The sequence below is a fragment of the Rhinatrema bivittatum genome, chromosome 2 (genome assembly GCF_901001135.1).
Source record: "Rhinatrema bivittatum chromosome 2, aRhiBiv1.1, whole genome shotgun sequence".
NCBI classification, from domain to species: Eukaryota; Metazoa; Chordata; class Amphibia; order Gymnophiona; family Rhinatrematidae; genus Rhinatrema; species Rhinatrema bivittatum.
In genome coordinates, this window is record NC_042616.1 from 804,242,757 (window position 1) to 804,267,177 (window position 24,421).

The following is a 24,421-nucleotide window of genomic DNA, read 5'->3' on the forward strand; positions in this document are numbered from 1 at the left end:
AGGCCCTGGGAGATCCAGCCCAGGGCCAGTCCTACTCAGGGCCGAGTAATAGCTCCTCAGTGGGTACCCTAGACCTAGCAAATCCCAGCGGGACTCCCCCACAGACGGGGACCCCCAGGGACCCAATGCCCCTTAGCTTGGATCCAGCGTCTATCTCATGGGTGGAGTTCTTCAAAGGGCTACATACCTTTGTTCACATGCAAATGGAACCTCTGGCTGATCAGCCACATCTTCCACAAGAAGACCTTTATGCCCCAGGCCCCTCGAGGCCTAGACAAAGGTTTCCACCACGCAGAAGCCCCACCTATGGGGACACGGACAACTCTGAAGAGGAAGCAGAGCCTCTAGAAGAGGGGGATCTCCCCCCGGGGATAGAGCCTCACCGAACCATGAGACGCTTCTTCACCAAGGACGAGCTCCCTGCCCTGGTCACCCACAGCCTGAAGGAGCTCGCTATCCCGGGCTCAGGTGCTTCGGGGGAGCCTAAGCCGAATCCCCTGCTAGAGGGCCTCCGCCAGACCTCCCGCCATTTCCCTCTGTTACAAGCCGTCCAGCAGCTAATTGACCTGGAATGGAGTGCTCCAGTGTCCACATTCAAAGGGGGACGAGCTATGGCAGCCATGTACTCACTGGACCGGGCAGCCAAAGACCTTCTGACATGCCCAAGAGTTGATGCCATGGTCTGCGCGGTTTCAAAGCGCACCACTATCCCAGTAGAGGGAGGAGCAGTGCTCAAAGATGCTCATGACCGGCGTCTGGAATCCATCATTAAACAGTCGTTTGACGTTGCCACTATGTCTCTACAAATAGCGGCCTACTGCACCGTAGTGACACGTGCCTGCTTATCTCAAACCAGGAGCAACACCCCTGAAGAGGCCATGGAACCAGCAGTATCATTCCTTGAGGATGTTGCTTCCGATCTGGTGCGCACGGCGGCCAGAGGAGTGTCATCTGTGGTAGCTGCCAGGAGACAACTCTGGCTCTGAAGCTGGTCGGCCGACGCATCTTCCAAAACTCGCCTCACAAGGATGCCCTTCAAAGGATCCCTCCTGTTCGGCAGCGAGCTAGAGAAACTGGCCAACAAATGGGGCGAGTCCCCATTGCCGCGCCTAAGGGAGGACAGGATTAAGAGAAACCAGCGACCATTCCCCCGGTCCTCCAGGGGCAGAACTTCACAGCGCTTCAATCCATACAGAAGCAACTATCAAGTGCCCCGCCCTACGGGCAGGAACCAGTCCTTTCAGAACAAGCATAATAAGAGGGGAACCAGCTCGGGTACAGGCCCCAGCCGTACCCCACAAAGAGATTCAGTCAACCCGTCCAAGGGAAGAAGCCATAGGGGGCAGACTAGCCCTATTCTACCACAGATGGGTCGCGATAACTTCGGACAAGTGGGTCATAGCCATCATTCGGGAGGGGTACTACCTGGATTTCCTGCGAACCCCTCCGGATAAGTCTGTGGAGTTCCCCCTGCCACGACCTCTCCAAGAGGGCGGCAGTGGAAGCTACACTGACCAGACTACTGGCCCTCGAGGCCATAACCCCAGTGCCTCCACAAGAAATAAATACTGGGCATTATTTAATTTATTTTATCGTCCCCAAGAAAGAAGGAATGTTTAGGCCCATCCTGGACCTCAAGTCAGTCAACCACCACCTAAGGATTCCCCGCTTCCGCATGGAAATCCTTCTCTCCTTAATAAGGGCGATACAACCGGGAGAGTTTCTCACATCCCTGGATCTTTCTGAGGCCTACCTACACATCCCAATTCATCAGGAACACCAGCGCTATCTACGCTTCAAAATCCTGGATCGTCACTACCCGTTCCGGGCACTACCCTTCGGGTTAGCCACAGCACCCCGGACGTTCACCAAGATCATAGTGGTGGTGGCGGCAACACTGAGGAAGGAAGGAGTCCTCGTACATCCTTACCTATTCGACTGGCTGATCAGGGCAAAATCCCCAGAGGAAAGCTGCCAAGCAACCAACAGAGTCAAAACTCTACTGGAGAGCCTAGGTTGGGTAGTAAACACAAACAAAAGTTGTCTACAGCCCTCACAGTCTCTAGAATACCTAGGAGTCCGATTCGACACCAAAGAAGACAAGGTCAGCCTGATTCCCACAAGGAGATCAAAACTGTGGAACCGGTTACAAATTCTGCTGAGCGAACCTCGTCCCACAGCATAGGATTACCTACAAGTCCTCGGTCTGATGGCATCCACACTGGAAGTAGTGCCATGGGCGCTAGCTCACATGAGACCCCTGCAGCGCTCACTTCTATCACGATGGAATCCACTGTCTCAGAATTACTCCGTATGTCTATCACTCCCAGGAAGAGTCCGGACCCAGCTACGGTGGTGGCTGCAGGTCAGCCACCTGAGCTGGGGAACAAGGCTATCTTCCCCAACCTGGACCCTGTTCACCACAGATGCTAGCCTACAAGGATGGGGAGCACACTGTGAGGAGTTAACCGCCCAAGGGCAGTGGAACGCAGAAGAGTCAGGATGGAACATCAGCCGCCTAGAAGCGCGGGCAGTCAGACTAGCCTATCTATGATTCGTTCACAGACTTCGAGACAAAGCGGTCAGAGTAATGTCAGACAACGCCACAACAGTGGCCTACATCAACTGGCAGGGTGGAACCAAAAGCCAACAGGTGTCTCTGGAAACAGACCCCCTAATGCAGAGCTTTCCAAACTTTTCATGTTGGTGACACACTTTTTAGACAAACATAATTTCGGGACACAGTAATTCAGTTTACTAGCAAACCAGAGGTTAAAGGTTAAACGAACTAAATGTATTTCGACAATTTATGTATGTTTCCTTAAATATATACATAATAAAATGTTTCACGACACAACCTATCTTGTGAAAACCTCTCATTTATATTAAAAATATATAATATTCCAAGATTAATGTTTTTGTTCTAATTTATGAATAACAATAATAAAACAAAGTTATTGTGTTATTCAATTTACCTATTTAATGAGATATATGAGCTTGATGGGATGAACACAGATTTTGAATATTTGGTGTTAATAAGAAAGTCCAAAGGGTCTTCTGTGTAATTTTAAAAAGCTGGCCAGTTTCACACTATATAATTATTTGATAGCCTCATTCAACTAATTCTATATGGCTATGAGAGTGAAGACTGGAATTTATAGGAAGGGACAGAATGTCAATATAAATCCTGCACCTCCAGTTCTGTAACTCTGTGCATCCACTGAAATTCCCCCAAACAATGGAGCTTGGATATTTCCCTTACAGCTCATCATACTAAAAGATATTTTCAAATTCTGGTGTCACCTCACAGTAACAGCAGCACAAACACCTTCCACTGCCAGGCACATTGTGAACTAACACAAAACCTCGCAAAAAAGACATCAAAATCTATACTGCAATCCCATCGTAACATAACAGTAATAACACCAAGGACTCAAACAACAATAACCCTACCTGTGAATAAGCAAGGGTAAATATTACACTGGGTCCTAGAATACCAATACACCACCTACTGAGGAAACAAAACAAACCCGATTGCTATAGATCCCTATGCTAGTAGAATCTCTCATCATGGTCACACACAGAGCAGAGACAGACCCTCACCAAATACAGAATAAAGGAGCACAAATTTGACAAAAACTGACATGGAAACCCCAAGAAGCCAGACTCTGTGTATTAACAATGGAAAAACAGAACCACCATTCCTCATAAAACAAATAAAATCAAGAAACATAAAGCATCAGTTATAATAGTAAAACCATACTAATAAAAGAATATTTTAAAACTACTGATAAATAGAATTTCTATTAATTAAAATCATATACATTTTTTACAATTTCCCAAATACCAATAAAATATTTAAAAACTGCACATATATCAAATAACACCCAATAATTAAAACTAATAAGGATTTTAAAAAGCCCCTGCTGTCCATACGTGGGAGCTCTTGATTTCCAGTCACCCTGATATTGTCAAGGATTAGGAGGTTATCCTCTCTCTCTCACACATACTCACATGTCCATTCTCTCTCACACATACACTGTCACATACATACATATTCATGCTCTTATACCCACCATAACTTCTCGCTCTCGCAGACACTGACACACTCTCAGGCTCTAAGACACCCTCTCCCCCTTCACACACACCCCCCACACAAACTCTTACTCCCCTGGATTTTCTCATACACACTCATGCTCTCACTCTCTCTGGCTCCCTCACATACACACAAACACACACACCCAGGCAAGTTCTCAATCACTCTCACACAAACACACACACCCAGGCAAGTTCCCAATCATTCTCACACAAACACACACACCCAGGCAAGTTCCCAATCATTCTCACACAAACACACACACCCAGGCAAGTTCCCAATCATTCTCACACAAACACACACACCCAGGCAAGTTCCCAATCATTCTCACACAAACACACACACCCAGGCAAGCTCCCAATCATTCTCACACAAACACACACACCCAGGCAAGTTCCCAATCATTCTCACACAAACACACACACCCAGGCAAGCTCCCAGTCATTCTCACACACTGAAACTGACCCCCAGGCAGGCTCCCATTCATTTTCACACCACTCCCTCACCATCCCCCAGGCATGCACACATTCATTCTCACACAAACAGACCCCCAGGCAGGCACCAATTCATTCTCACACACACAGACCCCCAGGCAGGCACCAATTCATTCTCACACACACACACACATACACATACACCACACACAGGCAGGCACCTATTCTCACAAATACAAACCCCAGGAAGACACCCATACATTCTCATACACAGACACACCCTCAGGCAGGCACCCATGCATTCACACACATACACCCCCAGGCAGACTCCCATTCATTCACATGCACACACTAAAGGCAGACCCCGTCTCTTTCTTTTGCCAGCAAACTCAAGAGCCTCTCTCATTCCTCTGCTGCCACTGTCACTGTCACTGATGCCGCATGGCTATTTGGGAGGCGCTGATTGCTGCTATTGGCACTGAAGCCCATTCTATTGCCTCCTCTGTGCAGGCCCCGTGGGTTTCCACTTCCTCCATGCTGATCTCCTACATTATGAGATCCACATAGAGAAAATGCTACTTTTGCACATTACCAAAAATTACATGTGCCAATCAGTAAAAAGTAATTATTTTTTTTACCTTTGCTGTCTGATCTTAGTTTTTTATCGGTTGGTCACAGGCTTTTTTGTTCTACCTTTCCTTTCTTATTTTTTTTGCCAATTCCTTTCATATTGTCTTTTTTTTCTATTTCTTTTCTCTCCATCTATCTTCTTCCCTCAAACATACAGTCAGGTTCTCATTCTCACATGCTTTCTCTCTCTCTCACACACACAGGCTCTCACATGCTCTCTCTCATACAATCATTCATACACACTCTCTCTCTTGCACATGCTGTCTGACTCACACCCAGGCTCTCTCTCACTCCCACATGCTGTCTTGCTCAAGCACAGACTCTCACTGTCACATGCTCTCTCTCATACAATCATTCATACACAGTCTCTCTCTTGCACATGCTGTCTGACTCTCACACACCCAGGCTCTCTCTCACTCCCACATGCTGTCTTGCTCAAGCACAGGCTCTCACTGTCACATGCTCTCTCTCATACAATCATTCATACACAGTCTCTCTCTTGCACTTGCTGTCTGACTCTCACATACACAGGCTCTCTCTCACTCCCACATGCTGTCTTGCTCAAGCACAGACTCTCACTGTCACATGCTCTCTCTCATACAATCATTCATACACACAGGCTCTCACTGGCACATGCTGTCTCTCTCACACACACACAGGCTCTCACATGCTGCCTCTGCAAACATTCAGGTCCTCACTCCCACACACAGTCTCTCAACTCATCTCATACACACACACAATCTCTCAACTCATCTCATACATGCACACAATCTCTCAACTCATCTCATACACGCACTCTACGGGCCCTTAGCCTCTCTCTTACCTCTGGGCTCCTCTTCACGGGTCGCTGCAGGATGGGCTCTGCAGCGGCCCTGTTCTTCGCGGGCCGATCCGCGGCAGCGCCGTCCCTCTTCTTCGCGGGCCAATCCGCGGCAGTGGTGTCCCTCTTCTTCACGGGCCGATCCGCGGTGGGGACCCTGCTACCGGGCCTCCTCCTCCTCTCAGCCCGCTGCTCCTCTTCTGCACGTGGCTGATGCTCCACCTCCTTCCTGCCCGTGCGGCTCCGGCAACATTTTTCTTCCGGGGCCGCGTGGGCAGGAAGGAGGAGCACCACCTGCGTGACCTTTTTCTTCGAGCCGTGGTGACGTAAGCTCCACCACGGCCCACCGATCCTCCTGCTGTGTGTCTCCGGCACACAGCACAGCCCAGCCCAGCGAAACTTCACTGCTCAGCCGCCAGTGGGATGAGGTCCACCAGCGGCTGCATTGGTTCCCATTTGCCGGTGTGTCACGTGCACCGGGCTTGCGCAACACACCGGCACACCTCAGGCGACACACTAAAGTGTCGCGATACACACTTTGGAAAGCTCTGCCCTAATGGCATGGGCGGAAGTAAACCTCCAGGAGATCTCAGCCGTCCACATCGCCGGGAAAGACAACATCACGGCGGACTATCTCAGCAGGGAAAGTCTAGACCCAGGAGAATGAAAGCTGTCATCCACAGCGTTCCAACTGATAGTGAACCGGTGGGGGACACCGGACATGGACCTTCTGGCAAACTGGTCCAACACCCAAGTACCCAGGTACTTCAGCCACAGGCAGGAACCTCAGTCCCAGGGGATCGATGCCCTGGTACAGACCTGGCCACAGGGGACCCTATTATATGCCTTCCTGCCGTGGCCCCTATTGGGCACAATCATTCACAAGATACAGCTACACATGGGTCTAGTACTTCTGGTGACCCCGGACTGGCCAAGAAGACCATGGTATGCAGACATGAGAAGACTACTGGCAGGGACCCCCCCTACCACTGCCTCCACACAGAGACCTGCTTCAACAAGGACCGATCCTCCACAAGGATCCAGCTCAATTCTCTCTTACAGCCTGGCCATTGAGAGGGCTCGCCTGAGAAAGAGCGGATACTCGGGGGCTGTAATCGACACTCTACTCAGAGAACGCAAGTTCTCCACATCTTTAACGTACATAAGGATTTGGAGAGTATTTGAAGCCTGGTGCGAAGAGCACGACATCAAGCCACACTCAAGTAAAGTTCCCGTGATCCTGGAATTCCTACAGAACGGGCTACAGAAGGGGCTGTCCCTCAACTCCATCAAGGTACAGGTGGCCGCATTGTCATGCTACAGCTCCAGGAGCGAGGGCAACAGCATAGCTTCTCACCCAGACGTGTCACATTTCCTGAAAGGAGTCAAACACATACGCCCACCACTAAAGTGGCCGGTACCTCTTTGGAATCTCAACCTGGTCCTGGATTTTCTAGCAGGAACCTCCTTCAGGTGCCTCCGAGGTCTGTCCCTCCGCCTGTTAACGTTAAAGACAGCATTCCTGCTGGCGGTTTGTTCAGCCCGCCGCATTTCAGAACTACAAGCACTGTCCTGCAGTGAACCATTCCTCAGGCTCACCCCGGGAGCCATCCAGCTATGCACGGTGCCTTCGTTCCTTCCTAAAGTGGTATCACACTTCCATCTTAACCAAACCATCTCGCTACCATCGCTGGATGACTTGAAGAGTTCGAAAGAAGCTTGGAGTTTACGCCACCTCAACATCGGCAGACTCCTATCCAGATATCTGGAAATGTCGGAACCCGTATGAAAAATGGACCACCTTTTCGTCCTTCACAGCGGGAAGAGACAAGGGGAAGTGGCCTTGCGGGCAACCATAGCCCGCTGGATCAAGGAAGTCATCAAGGCGGCCTACGTAGAAGCAGGCAAACCACTCTACAGGTCAAGGCCCATTCTACCAGAGCCCAGGCAGTATCCTGGGCAGAAACCAGAATGCTGTCATCCGCCGAGATTTGCAAGGCGGCAACATGGTCTTCCATCCACACCTTCTCCAGATTCTATCGCCTGGACGTTCAGGTTCGGGAGGACACGGCATTTGCAAGGGCAGTACTAAGTGGTCACAGGCAGCCTCCCACCTGGTTCGGGAGTAGCTTTTATACATCCCATTGATCCTGAGTCCATCTGCTACACGCTAGGAAATGGAGAAATTACTTACTTGATAATTTCGTTTTCCTTAGTGTAGACAGATGGACTCAGCATCCCACCCTTGGCTGCCTTTACGCATGGAATTCGAATGATTCAAGGATAATCCACGTTTTCATTCACTTAGGACACCCACCCTACCAGGTGTCGACGCTTTCCGGTTGAGTACACTGGTGGTCTCCAGCTATAGTCAATTCAACCAGTTCAAGTTAATCAAGTTCTAAAGTTTAACCAAGTTTGAAGTTATCCAAGTTAATCAAATTAGTCAGTCACACATATATCCACAATGCTTTTCGAGGAGAATACTGAAGAGCTGCACTTCCTGCAGGGCTATATGTACTAGGGGCTGACGTCAGATTGAAATCTGATCCGTCTCCAACTGCTAACTAGGGATGTGAATCGTGTCCTCGATCGTCTTAACGATCGATTTCGGCTGGGAGGGGGAGGGAATCGTATTGTTGCCGTTTGGGGGGGTAAAATATCGTGAAAAATCGTTAAAAATCGTGAAAAATCGAAAAATCGAAAAACCGGCACATTAAAACCCCCTAAAACCCCACCCCGACCCTTTAAATTAAATCCCCCACCCTCCCGAACCCCCCCCCAAATAACTTAAATAACCTGCGGGTCCAGCGGCGGTCCGGAACGGCAGCGGTCCGGAACGGGCTCCTGCTCTGAATCTTGTCGTCTTCAGCCGGCGCCATTTTCCAAAATGGCGCCGAAAAATGGCGGCGGCCATAGACGAAAAAGATTGGACGGCAGGAGGTCCTTCCGGACCCCCGCTGGACTTTTGGCAAGTCTCGTGGGGGTCAGGAGGCCCCCCACAAGCTGGCCAAAAGTTCCTGGAGGTCCAGCGGGGGTCAGGGAGCGATTTCCCGCCGCGAATCGTTTTCGTATGGAAAATGGCGCCGGCAGGAGATCGACTGCAGGAGGTCGTTCAGCGAGGCGCCGGAACCCTCGCTGAACGACCTCCTGCAGTCGATCTCCTGCCGGCGCCATTTTCCGTACGAAAACGATTCGCGGCGGGAAATCGCTCCCTGACCCCCGCTGGACCTCCAGGAACTTTTGGCCAGCTTGTGGGGGGCCTCCTGACCCCCACGAGACTTGCCAAAAGTCCAGCGGGGGTCCGGAAGGACCTCCTGCCGTCCAATCTTTTTCGTCTATGGCCGCCGCCATTTTTCGGCGCCATTTTGGAAAATGGCGCCGGCTGAAGACGACAAGATTCAGAGCAGGAGCCCGTTCCGGACCGCTGCCGTTCTGGACCGCCGCTGGACCCGCAGGTTATTTAAGTTATTTGGGGGGGGGTTCGGGAGGGTGGGGGATTTAATTTAAAGGGTCGGGGGTGGGTTTTAGGGGGTTTTAGTGTGCCGGCTCACGATTCTAACGATTTATAACGATAAATCGTTAGAATCTGTATTGTATTGTGTTCCATAACGGTTTAAGACGATATTAAAATTATCGGACGATAATTTTAATCGTCCTAAAACGATTCACATCCCTACTGCTAACTATACCCAATAACCAATGGGTATAGTGTAACGGGAGTACACTATACCCATTGGTCCTGAGTCCATCTGTCTACACTAAGGAAAACGAAATTATCAGGTAAGTAATTTCTCCATTTCTAACTTAAATGTTCTCTCAGTATTCCTTTGGCATCCACCTCTGCCAGATATGGGCTTGCTAAACAGTACAGCCCTTTTCCCAACTTGTTAACACTGTGAATGCTGGATGCTGGTACTTGCAGAACATTTGTCATCCAACACAAAAATTACAAAACTTCATAATGTCATATCTTAACCATCCTTGTTATGTGATTATTCCCGGATGTTTAAAAAAATCGGAGGAAAAAAGACTTCAGGACCTCATGTTTTGTTCTATATAGAACTTACAACATGTAAGAGGTAATTTATAATCATTGGTCTTTTAAAAAATCTCCAACTTCCAAAATGTTTATTCAATCTGAATCTTTTTAATACGTTTTTCTATATTTTCTTAAAAGTTATGCATATATGTTGCAATTATACTGAAAATTTAAAATTGATAAGTATTGTTGCTCAACGTTCAAGATGAAATTTTTTTCCAAAAAAACAATTTCAAGTATCTTCCAGACACGATAATGATTTTGACTTATCTGTATATTGCATTGAAAAATGCTGTCATTATGCTGGGTATATACTGAATCTGTTCATTATTCTTAAACCGACATCAGCTGATATTTCACCGTGAAGCTGCATCAAGGCAGTTACTTCTGAAGCACGACATCTGCCATCCGAATGATTCTCCAATGCAGTCCGCGACTGCTAATGCCTTCATTAATGGGGACTTCATACACAGAATTTTACGCTGGTTTGTCCTCTCTGTTTTTACACACAAAATCCCTTGCTGCCTCGAGAGTAAAGTCTGGGAACAAAACACGTGGGGACATTCATGGGTAAAACCCTGAGCACATCCCAACACATCTTATTACAATGGGGCCTAAGTTTGTATCTGATCTGGTACCTCAATGGAAGAAACTGATCTGATCTGCTCGACACAATCTCCCTCCAGTAAAACTAAGTTGCCTCAGATTCTGTAGCCCACTAGATTCAAGATACCTCAAACTTAGGTCAGAAATACTAGAGGAAGTTCATTGAAACCAAATTAGATTATTTTCCTTTCTGAAAGATAAAACTGAAAATGATGAGAAGGGAGTGTTGCCCTCTCCTCCCCCCATACTATACTTCTAAATAGGGGTGTGAAGGTGTGACCCTATTTTCCCTCCTTAACCTGTGCCTGGTCCACCTTAAATCCCACAGAGGAAGAGAGCTCTGGGGGTGGGACCCTGCTAGGCAGGGAGAATCCTGAGGGCAGGATCCAGCTGGGGAGGATAAGAGTCAGAGCCCAGCTTGGATCAGTAGGCCAGGTCCAGGTCTCCAGGAAAAGGCAGCTCCTGTGCAACATCAGTGTCTGGATATGGCTTAATTCAAGAGACCGACATTTGCAATTCACTATGGAAGTTTAGCTAGAGAAGCAAGCCAAGGCAGTGGAGCCATAGAACCCACTGATCATTACCCCTTGAGGTACTTAGAAAATGCCAATATACAGGCTAGTTCAACTAGAGGAGCTGCAGTTTGAAATCTGTTACAAGCCCGGCAAAACTCATGTGAATGCAGACATGCTTTTGAGACTTCCAAAAAGAGAAGAGCCAGAAGTTGAGGATAACGGGAAAAATTTCCTCCAAATTCAAACAGAAGTTTGAGAATAATTATTGCCTACTGAAAGGTTTGTGAGCAAAGTACATGCAATAAGATGTAGGAGAAAGGCAAACAGTATTTATTTATTTATTTATTTATTTAATGCTTTTATATACCGGTATTAGTATGCAAACATCATACCGGTTTACATTGTAACTGAAAGATGGAAAGTACAATTAACAGGGAGGAGTATGGAGTACTCTCAGGAATTTCTAAAGGAGGCTCAATGAGATGATGTTCTTGTGCTGACTGACATGTTTTCTAGGTATACATTGGCCATACAAATTGGAAATCAGACAGCAAAATCCACAGCAAAGGTTTTAGTGCAACATTGGATAGCCCATTATAGCTGCTTTTCTTGCCTACAGTTTGATCAAGGGGGGAACTTTGAATCTGCTACTATACAAGAACTTTGTAAGTTATATGGTATGGAGAAGAGCAGAACAACCCCCTATCATCCTGAAGAGAATGGCAGGTGTGAGCGGTTCAGTCGGACACTACATGACATGCTCAAGACACTGTCCATTGAGAAGAAGAGAAGGTAGACAGAGCATCTTCCAGAGTTAGTGATGGCCTCTAATAGGAATGTGCACAGTTCAACCGGATACTCCCCACATTACCTATTTGGTCATGACTCACAATTACCATGGGACGTAATCTCTGCACATTCACTGAAGAAGAAGGGTATGTGATGCTAGATGACTGGGTGTTGTCTCTCCGAAATAGGCTAAATATAGCATGTCCAATAGCAGAGGAGACACTGAGGCAAAGTGGAGAGATTCAGACCGAAGGTCCAGAGGTGCACTGATAGGTGTGAGTGATACGGTTCTCCGCAGACAACATAACTTCAATGGTAGGCATAAGATGCAAGATGTCTGGGAATCTGCTCTCTATGAAATGATAAAATGTTTTGAACCCCCATGAGTATACATTCAGAATACGTTCAAAGTCTGGGGAAATGAAAGTTGTACAGTGAAACCAAATTAAGCTGTATACTCTGGTGGATGAATGGTTAGGAATACTGTAAACCTACCTGTGGAGGCAATTTGGCAAATGCAAAATTCTGAGATGTTAGGGGAAGATGTGTTCTCAGTTCTATGTGGACCCTTAGTCCGGAAGGTACTCACCGAGGAATAGTCCTGACGAACTCCTCTCTGGAAGGTGGAGCAGCAATGTCTAGGGTAGTGTCTAGACTAGTGGTGGCAAGCTGGAACTGTGTCCAGGCAGGATCAAAGCAAGCGGACAGCAACCAAGGTCCGGGTCCAGGCAGGGTCAAGGCAGGCGGCAGGCAAAGCAAAGTATAACCAGGAAACACACAGGAACCTTATTGCAAAGGCATCTGCTGGAACCCAGGGAGAGGTTTAAATCTCCCTGGGTCTTGACGTCATCTTCTGGGGCCGGCCTGGACCGCGCGCCACGGCCCCTTTAAGAGGCGGGCCCTGCCGCGCTCTCCCCGATGCAGTGGTAGAGACGCCGGGGAAAGCATGCCGCGGTCCGCGCACCGCCCGTCGCGCCGGGAGAAGGCCCCGCTCCGGATCTCCGAGGGAGGTAGTGGGTCCTGGCCGAGGGCTACCTCGGCCAGGAATCACAACAAGATGACTCAGAATCTAATTTAGGAGCTCCAGGTGACAAGCCAAGAACTGTACATGACAGTGCTGATGGCTTAGAACCTGAAGGCCCAAAGGGAGAGATGAAATTGAAAGGGAAACTCCAAGAGAAGACAGTGCTTCTGGCAGCTCTGAGCCAATTTCAGAGTCAAACATCAGAAAGTCAGAGAGGTCCAACAAAGGGAAAATGTCCAATTATCTGAAGGAACACTATTGGGTTTAACAGTGATGCTCTCTGAAGGTGAACACTATTTGTTGATGAGCAATATAAAGCTGCTTTTTGTAAGGTTATTCTGATGAAAGTGCATTCAGTGACTACATTTGTTCTTTGTATACCAAAGAGTTGTGGATTTGTTTATGATATTAACAAGTTGAGTGCTGGGAAATATTGAGGACAACATTAATTCTTAGTGGGGAGGAATGTAAGCCAGAAGCTTAAAGTCTTGTTCTTGTTCTGACTAGCAAAGGTCAATTAATTTGCAAAGGGGAGAACCCCTGTTCACTCTGTGTTTGAAGTAAAGGCAAATGGTGACATGTGAATTACTTGGCAGTACCTTTGTTGGTTGAGACAGAGAGGGGCAAATGCAAATGCTTTCCTTTGAAGCCTACAGAAGTACTTCTCACCTGTGCAAATGTTAAATTACTCTCTGGGTCCACTATACGGGGGAGGGGGTTGCCATGGCTGGAAGCCAATGCTATTATACCCTCAATTACAATGACACCATGTGGACCTGGCTACAATTGCTAGGATTACATGGATATTTCCGCATAAGGAAAATTTTGAGTTGAATGGACCTATGGCAGTTCTTGGAATCAGAACTTGGGTGTAATTCTGGACCAGAGCCAATAAGGAGCAGGGGATTGATTGCTAAGGAACACTTTTAATTAGGTATAAAGGAAAGGTGGTCTTTTGTATACAGCCAGACAGGCAGAGCGAGGAAAGACAGAAGGACATAGCAATGAGGTGAGGTTCCTACCCCAGCCACATGGCTGCTACTACAAAGGAAAGATCAGTTACAGATAGATGGGAGTGCTTCTCATAGCCATAGTCTGTAGAATAGTAATTATATGACAGTGCTCAGAAAGCAGTGGTTTGTTATTTTGTAGTGAAGGAAATCAGTGTAAGTTTCAACTATTTCCTGATCTTTTGTTTCATTTAGAACTAGAATGACAGTATTTAGAATAGTATCTGTATACTTTCCAGTATCAGGCTGACTTAGTTGCAGGGAAATTTGGAAGATTTGTCATGATTATAGAGAGGGAATATATTTATATATATATATATATATGTTTTAATTTATTTTTTTTAGAACCAGGGCTTCCAATCTCATGATGCAAGTGGACCCTGCAGCCACAGGATCTCAAGCATCTGTATCTGCCTCATCAAGCACATAGTGAAGCAGCTTCTCTTAAGAAAAAGAAAACATAACTCATGTGAGACTTAACTTAGAACTTATGTTATTATTCTGGCCAGAATATAGGTGGGAGTTGGAAGTATTTTGGAAGTGAACTGAACTGAGTTATAGAGTAGGGCTAGTGATTTTTCTTTTATATCTTGCAAGCTGATTTTCCTCACTTTTCCATGTTAATAAAATTTTCTCTCTTTAGTTACTATAATGCCATTTGTCTGTGTTTGCTACAGACTATAATAATCCTAATGTGCTGTGTAACTGTGCATGCACTGATTTTATATGCAATACTTGCTGTAGCTATATAAGGTGGGTTTTATGTTATCACTTTATTGTTCTGTTCTCTGCTGCAGCCTCTCCTCCCCATCCCTGGAAGACCCATTAGTTTTGTAGGTGCCTTACATGTGCCTCTCCTAAACACACAGCTGAGAGGTGGGGTTATTTCTGTGGCCCCTCCCACAACAGGGAAGAGGTTTACAGATGCATGACATAGGTTTGGATATAATTGAGGCAGTGTGCATGCAGATTTATCTCATCCAAATTCATTAGGATTCTCCTGAAAACCCAGCTGGTAGGCAGCCCTAGAGGACTGGTGTTGGACATCCCTGTTCTATACCTGCTAGAGGTCACTAGAAACACTGAGAACGGAAGGCATGTTTTCCCCCTTCTCCAGAATCCAATACTGCAGAGTGATAAGAGATTGGACTTTACTCTTTCACAGTTTCAGTGCTTCTGATTGGAATATTCTTGGACTTCTCTGACCAAATCCAGGACTGCACAGTTATTGCCACTCATAGGAGGAGTTCCATAGGAAATGGTTCAGTCTTCTCCAACTGTTACGAGCGCGTCCTCCACGCTGCTGACGAACCGAGGACTAGGAGGCCTTTCGGATTCTGTTGCGAGCACGAGGAGCGCGGTCGCCTCTAGAGCGGGTGTAGTGAGCCTTTGGGCCATGGCGAGACTCAGGGAGGAGCCCAAAGCCACCGTGGGAGGTGAGCTGGTGCAAGCATGGAGGGCTAGGCGAGGCAAGACTGAAGCAAGGACTAGAGAACAAGGTCTGACCCTCAACCGGACCTGCATGCCCACGGCAACCAACAACGCAATGTTGATTGATGAACGTTCCTCCGACTGTTCCAAGCCCTTTCGGACCTGCCGCTGGGTAACGGCATTGGGCAGCAGGCCGGACAGAGGACGAGGGCAGACAGAGTCCTTAGAACACTGAAGACATCACAGACGAGGGCTGAAGCGAAGACATCACAGACAAGGGCTGAAGCGAAGATATCACAGACGAGGGCTGAAGCAGAGACATCACAGACGGGAGCTGGGAAGGAAGACAATTGCACTGTCCCTCAAGGCGCCCTACTCAGCCCACCGACACGGGCGGACCCAATGGGCTGGTCGCGGACCACCCTGTCCTACAGCCGCAGGAGCAGGATGAGCACAGGGAAGAGGTGGGTTGCTGCACTCCTGGCAGCCTAAGCAGGTTGCTGCACTCCTGGCAGCCTAAAGCAAGCAGGAACATCAGGAACTGGAACTGGAACAAACATCAGGAAAATCCGTAACAAACATCAAGTCAACAGGCAGAGAGACACAGGACAGGGAGCCATCAAGACAAGTGAAGACCACGGAGGGCCTGGCCCGAGGAAGAAGCACAGACGACTGTGAAACTCAATCCGAAGGCAAACAGGAACTGAAGTGGAAGTCCTTTTATACTGCTGCATGCAGGCAACTCCCTGGGAGGAGTTCACCTGGACTGCCTCTCACTGGCCCTATAACTGAGGAAGAGTGCCGCGGGCCGGCCCCTAGGGAGAAGGGCATGGCACAAACCAGGAAGTCCAAATAGAGCCAAGCAAGCCACAGGCAGGTCTCAAGAACAGCGAGGCCTTGCAGGCCCTGGAGCAAGTCCTGGATGGTTCGCAGGCGAGGCCCTGGCTTCAGAGCGGCCTCCGGAAGAGAAGGTAAGATACCTCCTGTGGCGCAGCAACAGAAGGGATCGCAACACCAACAATCTCAATATGTCCTTCAGTTGAGGAGCATAGACCTAAATGAAGGAACCAGAAGCCTTTTTACAGGAGAAACTAGCAGTCCTCTTGACTCTGAAATTAATACTTAAGGATAGAATACAGAACAAAAATAAGATTGAAATACAAATCCAGCTTTTAGAAGTAAGACCTGTGAATTAAATTAGTTCTTGGAGTTCTAAGAGTCAAATTGATGTATAAAGAGAGATGGAAATTCCAGTTGAAGAAGATTGGATATTGGAAGAAATTTCTCTTGGTAATTTTGAAGCAAAAGACGTCAAGAGAGTCTTCTAGAAATATTGAAGAAAAGGTTGCCTAGATTTGTAACTTATTTTATTAGTTCAAAGCTGGTTACTTCATACCCAGTTAACTTGGGGAACTTAGTGGATAGTTAGGGAAAAGGATTGTGGCTAAGCATTATAGTCAGAGGGAGGTGCAACCTGGGCTGCAGGCTTCTTGACTAGTTTGGTTTCTGTATTGTGTTTAAAGAATTAGTATGTGGTCCGTCATCAATATTCTCCTCCTGTGATGCGTAGGAAATCTCATGTCTGTAAGTTACCCATAGAGAAAGGGATTATTCTGTGGCCCATTTGAATTGGTATGGTAGTGTAACAGGGTAACAAATAGCAGGTAACAAACAGAAGACTTCAGGCACTGGTCCAAGAAGGAAAAGTTTATTTGCTAGCAATAGATGCAGCTGACATGTATCAGTAAAACTGCATACCCTGCCCAGCAGGGAGAAACTTTTTATACATTTCATACTTCTTATCTCTTGCACTTGCGTTTTACACATTGCTGAGCAAGCATATTCCGACTGAGGGGCTGGGTGACCCCCCTTCCTTCCAGCATGGAACTTTCCTGATTATTCTTCTTTGTTCTGCCTTCAGATCATGTGAGTACTGATACGTCATTCGCAGGAGAGGCTATCGGGAATTGCAGATCTGTGAAAGGAATTTGTGACTTTGCAACAATAACGCTGCCTCATATACACATCCTCATATACACATATCCTCATATACACATCCTCATATACACATATCCTCATATACACATCCTCATATACATCCTTTGTCTTGGTTGATTCTGCGTACTAGCAGGTTTGCTTACTTGGCAGTCATAAACGAAACCAAACCTAAGACATCAGCATTACTGAAAACAATGAGAAAAGTGTGAAAACTGAAAAAACGTGAAAGCTTGTTAGCAGGCTGGCTAATACATTCAGTTTCTCACTATCCTATCTGTAAGCCTTTATTGCAGACAGTAGACCCTTTGTAGAGCCCGTGGTTCTGGTGCATCGGGTCCTAGTGTTAGGGGCTGTTGTCCTTGTTCCAGGTGGGGGTCAGTGTGAGGCCCCCCCCCCCTTCAATAGGGATACTAACCTAGGAAAAGTAAGTATAAAAAGTAGTACTGAAAGCCAACAGAGGAACTGTTGGCCTCCAATTTCTCCATTTCCAAGGAGAAGGAAGTGGAGGGCCGTGCAGCAAAGGAGGAGCCACAGGGCCGCGCAGCCATTCCCAACCAGCGGCACGGCGAAGATGAGATATTTGCAAGGTCGCGTGGTGAAGAAGAGGAGGAGCCATAGGCATTCTGAGGAAAAAGAGACGATTAGTAGAGTGCCTTCAGAGCCGTCCTGGGGCCAATTCTGTTCTAGATCTACATGAGCAAACCCAGTAGAGTGGTGGAGGTCATCCAAAAAAAACAGCCACCAACATGATTCACAGTCTGCACCAACAGCCTTTTGAGATGAAACTTAAAGACCTAAATATGTATACCCTGGAGGAGAGGAGACAGGGGGATATGACAGAGATATGCGGCGGTGAAATGAGGATATTTGTGCCTGCCAAGATCTTTCCCCTGTAACATCGCCTTTCCCTTGCAATCCTTGAACTGACAGACAGGTGGCAGCCTAGCTCCTGCTATGCTCCAGATTATTGAAGCTAGGACTAAGCAGGTTAACCTGGAATTCTTATTCCCCAGTCTCCACAAGAAGGTGTAATGTTGCAATGTTGTGATTGTGTAATCCCCCCACCACCTAAGAGAGGGTCCAGAACATAAATAACTGCATCTCTCAACTCATCTACACAACTAAAAGGTCCCCCAGGGACGGGGAGAGGAGGCTGGTGCAGAATATAAAAATATACATAAAATAAAATAAAGCCTGGGAGATGGGATATTTTTATAATCAGGAAGTGTAGCCTATAAAATAAAATGGCAGTGGTGGCCGGGGACCCAAGGTGAAACGAAACAAAACAGAAAATGAACAAATTGTGTTACCTTTTCTTTTCATTCATTAAATGTATTTCTTTACCTTTTCTAGTTCTCCTATAACGTATTTGAGAAGTGGCGAGCAGGACTGTACACAATACTCACCGAGCAGTTACACAATGGATCAATACAGAGGCATTAAGATATTTGGAGAGGATTGGGGAATAAAACAGAGATTAATGCCTAACATTCTGTTTGCTTTTTTGACTGCTGCTGCTAATCTACAATGACTCTCAGAGCCTTTCCCTGGGTGGTAAATCCTAATGTGAAGTTACTGACACTCAATCCCTTCAAGCCCATCCTCTCAAATCATTGCCTCTCACCAGCTTCAGACCCCTCATGCGATCCTTAACATCGCCCCTAACAACCTCTCCATTCACCTCTCTGATTATTCAAAACACTGCTGATCTCTCTCACCCACTCCAATGCCACCTCCTGCTGCCCAATAGCCATGACCTGCACAGATCCCACAGCACCTGGCACCACCCCACAGCACACCTGCTGCCGTCCCAGACTGCCCCTGAAGCAAAATGTGACTAACAGCACGGTCCTCGCCACTGCCTCTACTGCTGTCTCCATGACGCCAAGCCCCCACCACCCTGCCCCCACTGCTGCCATGGCACCATCTCCCCCCTACCCCAGCCCCACCACCACCACAACCCACTGTCAGCACACCTGAACCAGTCTCCTTCTGCTGGTACTGCCATCAGTGAGGCCTCGCACCCAGCGATGCAACCTGCCTCATCATCACTAACTAGCAATTATGTATTTCCAGAGGTATTGTTACAGTAAGGAAATTAAGGAAATTAATTTGGATGCAAATGTGGTTTTTGTTACATTAATTCTCATTACCTGTGTATTTATTGTCTGTTGGAAAACGCAAGGAGCTGCAGTACCAACAGTGGCCATAAGGTGTCAGAATTTTCCAGGTAGACAGCACACGAGTCTATTCTAAAAGATTTTTAGCATTGTTTACAAGACGCACCCGCTACACTGCTTGTACTGATAACGTGCTGATTTACTATGGGAGGACACACACACACAGGCTGATGTAAGATAGTGCGCTTGGACGTGCTTCCAAAACCCCCCTCGTGCGATAAGGGGATTAGCGTGTCCAAAAGGCAGCTGCAAACCAGTGCGTAGCTAATAGCACTCATCACATGTAAATTCATATTGATGAGGCTATTAGCTAGTACCCCCCAATGCAAAAAAAAAAAAAGTGCACCCCTCGCACCCATTTTTACTCTCGAAAATTAATTTGCCTCATTAATATGTGACAAATACTGCTTTTCTGTTAACTTTAGAAGAATGTTGCCAGCAGTCAGGTTAGGAAAAGGGACGCTCAATTAAGCGAGCGTCCCTTTCCCTGACCCGTACTGACAGTCACCTTTCTTGGGCTCCCGATGCCGGGGAGGCGCGGAGAGCGCACTGTTTCCCCTAGCGCGTCCTTGTTACTGTGGCAGCCCTTTTAAATATTAAATCGGGCAGCTGGGAGAGGAGGATCGGCGCCTGTCAGGAGAGCGGGCGATATTGCATTGGCCTGACTGAACCGATTAACATGGGGCTCACATTGCACTGATAACGCTGCCAAGGCGCCGAAAAGGGCCGGGTTTAGCACAGGCTGCACCCATCACACTGACAGGTGCTTGTTAGCAAAGCAGGTCCCCCTCTCCCCTCACTGCTGCAAACACAGGGAAGAGGACCTTACACTGCACGCAGAAACCTACTGGCAAGCAGTGTAAACCCTCGAGAACCAGAATCATAAAATCCATTACTTTGTCATTAGCAGGTAAGCGCGCATTTATATTTCTTTCTTTTTTTTTGTATTCTTGGCAGGTTAAATCCCCCCCCCCTCCCCCCCTCAGCACACACACCCTCCCCCCCCCCCCCCCCCCACCATCTCTAAGAAGGATGTAGCTGCCCCTTACACTGAATAGGGGCCGACAGGCCACCGTCTAACTAATCCCGTTTATCCGAATGGCGCCTTCTCGCAGGCAGAGATAACAGAAATGAGGAGCGAGGACCGGAGATGCCCTCTCGCCCCCTTACCCGTCTGCACGCAGAGGGCTGCAGCCAGCAGGGAGAGCAGGAACCCCGACATCTCTGGCAGAGGCTCTCAGGCACCAAAAGATACAGTCCAGGCTATGGGAGGCTTTTTATAGCCCGGCAGATTGCACATTCTTTTTCTATTTACTCACCATCCAGTTTTTTACAAGTAAACAAACTTATTGGGTGGTAACAGGGCTCACCCTGTGGTCAACAGCCAGGAATGCAGTTCGGGCACTTCTTTTCAGGCTCAAGAGGCAGAGAGGGAGCGGAGTTGATCTCCAGCCCTCCCCTCCAGGCAGCCTGCAGGGAAGAGAAGAGGAGGGGGTGATCCTGGAGCACACAGAGAAGAGAACAGCCACTCTGCTCTCTAATCCAGTCCCACCCCTCCAGGCAGCCTGCAGGGAAGAGAAGAGGAGTGGGTGAGCCTGGGGCACACAGAACAGCCACTCTGCTCCCTAATCCAGCCCCTCCCCTCCAGGCAGCCTGTAGGGAAGAGAAGAGGAGGGGGTGAGCCTGCAGCACACAGAGAAGAGAACAGCCACTCTGCTCTCTAATCCAGCCGCTTCCCTCCAGGCAGCCTGCAGGGAAGAGAAGAGGAGTGGGTGAGCCTGCAGCACACAGAGAAGAGAACAGCCACTCTGCTCTCTAATCCAGCCCCTTCCCTCCAGGCAGGCTGCAGGGAGAGAAGAGGAGGGGGTGAGCCTGGAGCACACAGAGAAGAGAACAGCCACTCTGCTCTCTAATCCAGTCCCACCCCTCCAGGCAGCCTGCAGGGAAGAGAAGAGGAGGGGTGAGCCTGGGGCACACAGAACAGCCACTCTGCTCCCTAATCCAGCCCCTCCCCTCCAGGCAGCCTGTAGGGAAGAGAAGAGGAGAGGGTGAGCCTGGGGCACACAGAGAAGAGAACAGCCACTCTGCTCTCTAATCCAGTCCCACCCCTCCAGGCAGCCTGCAGGGAAGAGAAGAGGAGGGGTGAGCCTGGGGCACACAGAGAAGAGAACAGCCACTCTGCTCCCTAATCCAGCCCCTCCCCTCCAGGCAGCCTGTAGGGAAGAGAAGAGGAGAGGGTGAGCCTGGGGCACACAGAGAAGAGAACAGCCACTCTGCTCCCTAATCCAGTCCCTCCCCTCCAGGCAGCCTGCAGGGAAGAGGAGAGGGTGAGCCTGGGGCACACAGAGAAGAGAACAGCCACTCTGCTCCCTAATCCAGTCCCTCCCCTCCAGGCAGGCTGCAGGGAAGAGAAGAGGAGGGGTGAGCCTGGAGCACACAGAGAAGAGAACAGCCACTCTGCTCCCTAATCCAGCCCCTTCCCTCCAGGCAGGCTGCAGGGAAGAGAAGAGGAGGGGGTGATCCTGGGGCACACAGAGAAGAGAACAGCCACTCTGCTCCCTAATCCATCCCTCCCCTCCAGGCAGCCTGCAGGGAAGAGAAGAGGAGGGGTGAGCCTGGGGCACACAGAGAAGAGAACAGCCACTCTGCTCCCTAATCCAGCCCCTTCCCTCCAGGCAGGCTGCAGGGAAGAGAAGAGGAGGGGGTGATCCTGGAGCACACAGAGAAGAGAACAGCCACTCTGCTCCCTAATCCAGCCCCTTCCCTCCAGGCAGCCTGCAGGGAAGAGAAGAGGAGGGGGTGAGCCTGGGGCACACAGAGAAGAGAACAGCCACTCTGCTCCCTAATCCATCCCACCCCTCTTGTCCCCCCTTCCTTCCCACCTCTCCTCCTGTATTGCAGGGAACAGAAGGGGAAGGGGGCGATCCTGAAGCAGATTTCTGCAGAGCAGAGAGCAGACACAAAGGGCGGTTTGATTTAGCACCAGTGAGAGCAGCACTGCCAATTGTCAAGGCTTCAGTCCTGGCCTTGATGAACGGCACTACCGCTCGCAGCTTTCTAACCTCTGCCAATTCATCCCCTTTTTTGTGTCCATTACCGAAGGCTTAATTTCTGTCAGAACAACCCAGAATGGCGTTCTGTCACTTCTTTTTTCTGGGACCTGAGAAAGCGGAGCGGAGCCGGGGGTGTATCACAATTCTTGCTCCCCTGCAGAAACAGCAGTTGCATGGATGGCACCACCCAGCCCTAGGAGGAAGCAGAGAAAACCAGAGAGTATTGGAGCAGTTACCCAGCACAATTTAGGAGGTTGTGAGGGACAACAGCCAAGGTAAGGGTGGTCACGTGATGTGGTGGGCTTAGTAAGGCGCTGAGTTCCGGTGCCACCTCCCTCGTTTGAGCCTTTTTTAAAACTTTTTTTTTTAGCGTGCGATCCACTCCTTATTTGTGGACTGCTGCTGTGGGACCTGCTGGTATGTTTCGCAGCGGGCATGGCATTTCGTTCCACGAAACGGAAAAAAAGAGGAGCTAAAACCCGCATCTCCCAAAATGGCCGACGGCGCGGGAGCTGCATCGGCGGAGGACTTGGGATGCCGCACTGGCGACTAAGCTTACAGAGGCCGTTGTGTCAGCCTTAGATGATCGCTTCTCACTTCTCTCCACACAAATAGAGGAATTAAAAGTCCTCTCTTTCAGAGCTGGGTGTCTACGTTTGGATCATGCAGAAGGCAGGATTTCTAATGTGGAAGATGATGTCTTGCAGTTGGGAAAACGGGTGCACAGCCTCGAAAAAGAGATGCAAGGAAAAAAAACCGCAAAGCTGGATGATTTTGAAAATCGAGCTCGCAGGACGAATCTACGTTTTGTGGGTATAGTGGAGGATGATTCCACTCGGGATGTGGCCAATCTGTTGGAAGATTATCTGTTACCCGACATGGGCCTTACTGAACTTCAAGGGAAAATGATTTTTTCAAAGAGCTCACCGTATAGGGCCAGGGAGACCTAGGCCCAGAATCGTCATCGCTAAATTATCTCATTACTCATATAAAGGTCTCATTCTTTGTGCCTTTTACCAAAAAAAAGCAATTGTTTTATAAGGAACACAGAGTGCTGATCTTCCCAGATTTTTCTACCCGTGTGATGCTACGACCGGGCAAATTGTCTTCCGTTGGCTCCAGTCTGGCCCAACACAACATCCGGTTTGCTTTGCAGTTCCCTGCTCAGCTTCGAACGTGGCGCCAAGGCAAGCGGCGATCAATGACCTTCGACTTGCGGAGGCGGCCCCGCGGCGCGTGAGGCAAGCCCAGCCCCGGGAGGCGTGAGGGTTGGCATTTCGGCTCCCTTCCACGGCTGGGATTGCTCGTTATCTTTTGATTTTTAAGAGGAGTCCGGGGCTTGCCCTCTCACTGCACGGATTGTTTGGCTTTCCTCGGCTTCCAACTGTAGTCACCGTAGCTGGATTATCTTTTATTTTTGATCTCTCTATGGTGATGAGGTTTGCACCAAACTTGCAGGGATTCTTCTCTTGGTTTTACCTCTGACACAAAACACGATTCGCTTTAGCCTCTATGCTCTTCTTTTTTCCCTTGTTTTGAACGAGGATCACAGTGGCTGTTTGCTGTCTGACGTTTTGCGAGTCCACTAGGCAAAGCACTGTTATTGCGGGACTGGCTTCCTTCGGAGAAGCACACAGATATTGTTGTTTTGTTTTTTTTCTGTATCTGTTCTTTTGTTTTTTGTTGCAGTTTCTCCAGCTGTGCCCAGTCCTGGAGTATTTTTTGAGCTGACTGATGTTGACTTTTACTTTAGAGGCTCAAAAGTAATTTTTTTTTCTTTTCTGATATGCGCC

The 24,421-nt window shown here is 48.5% G+C and overlaps 1 protein-coding gene across 1 annotated transcript in view; it reads right to left on the reverse strand.

Annotated features, from left to right (window-relative positions):
* Positions 1-20,892, reverse strand: part of LOC115085763 (lymphocyte antigen 6E-like) — a 35,274-nt gene extending 14,382 nt beyond the window's left edge. The window contains exon 1 of the mRNA XM_029592146.1: positions 20,746-20,892. Coding sequence (XP_029448006.1) covers positions 20,746-20,797 — 52 coding nt within the window. The 5' untranslated portion in view covers positions 20,798-20,892. The remainder of the gene's footprint in view (positions 1-20,745) is intronic.
* Positions 20,893-24,421: the final 3,529 nt, after the last annotated feature.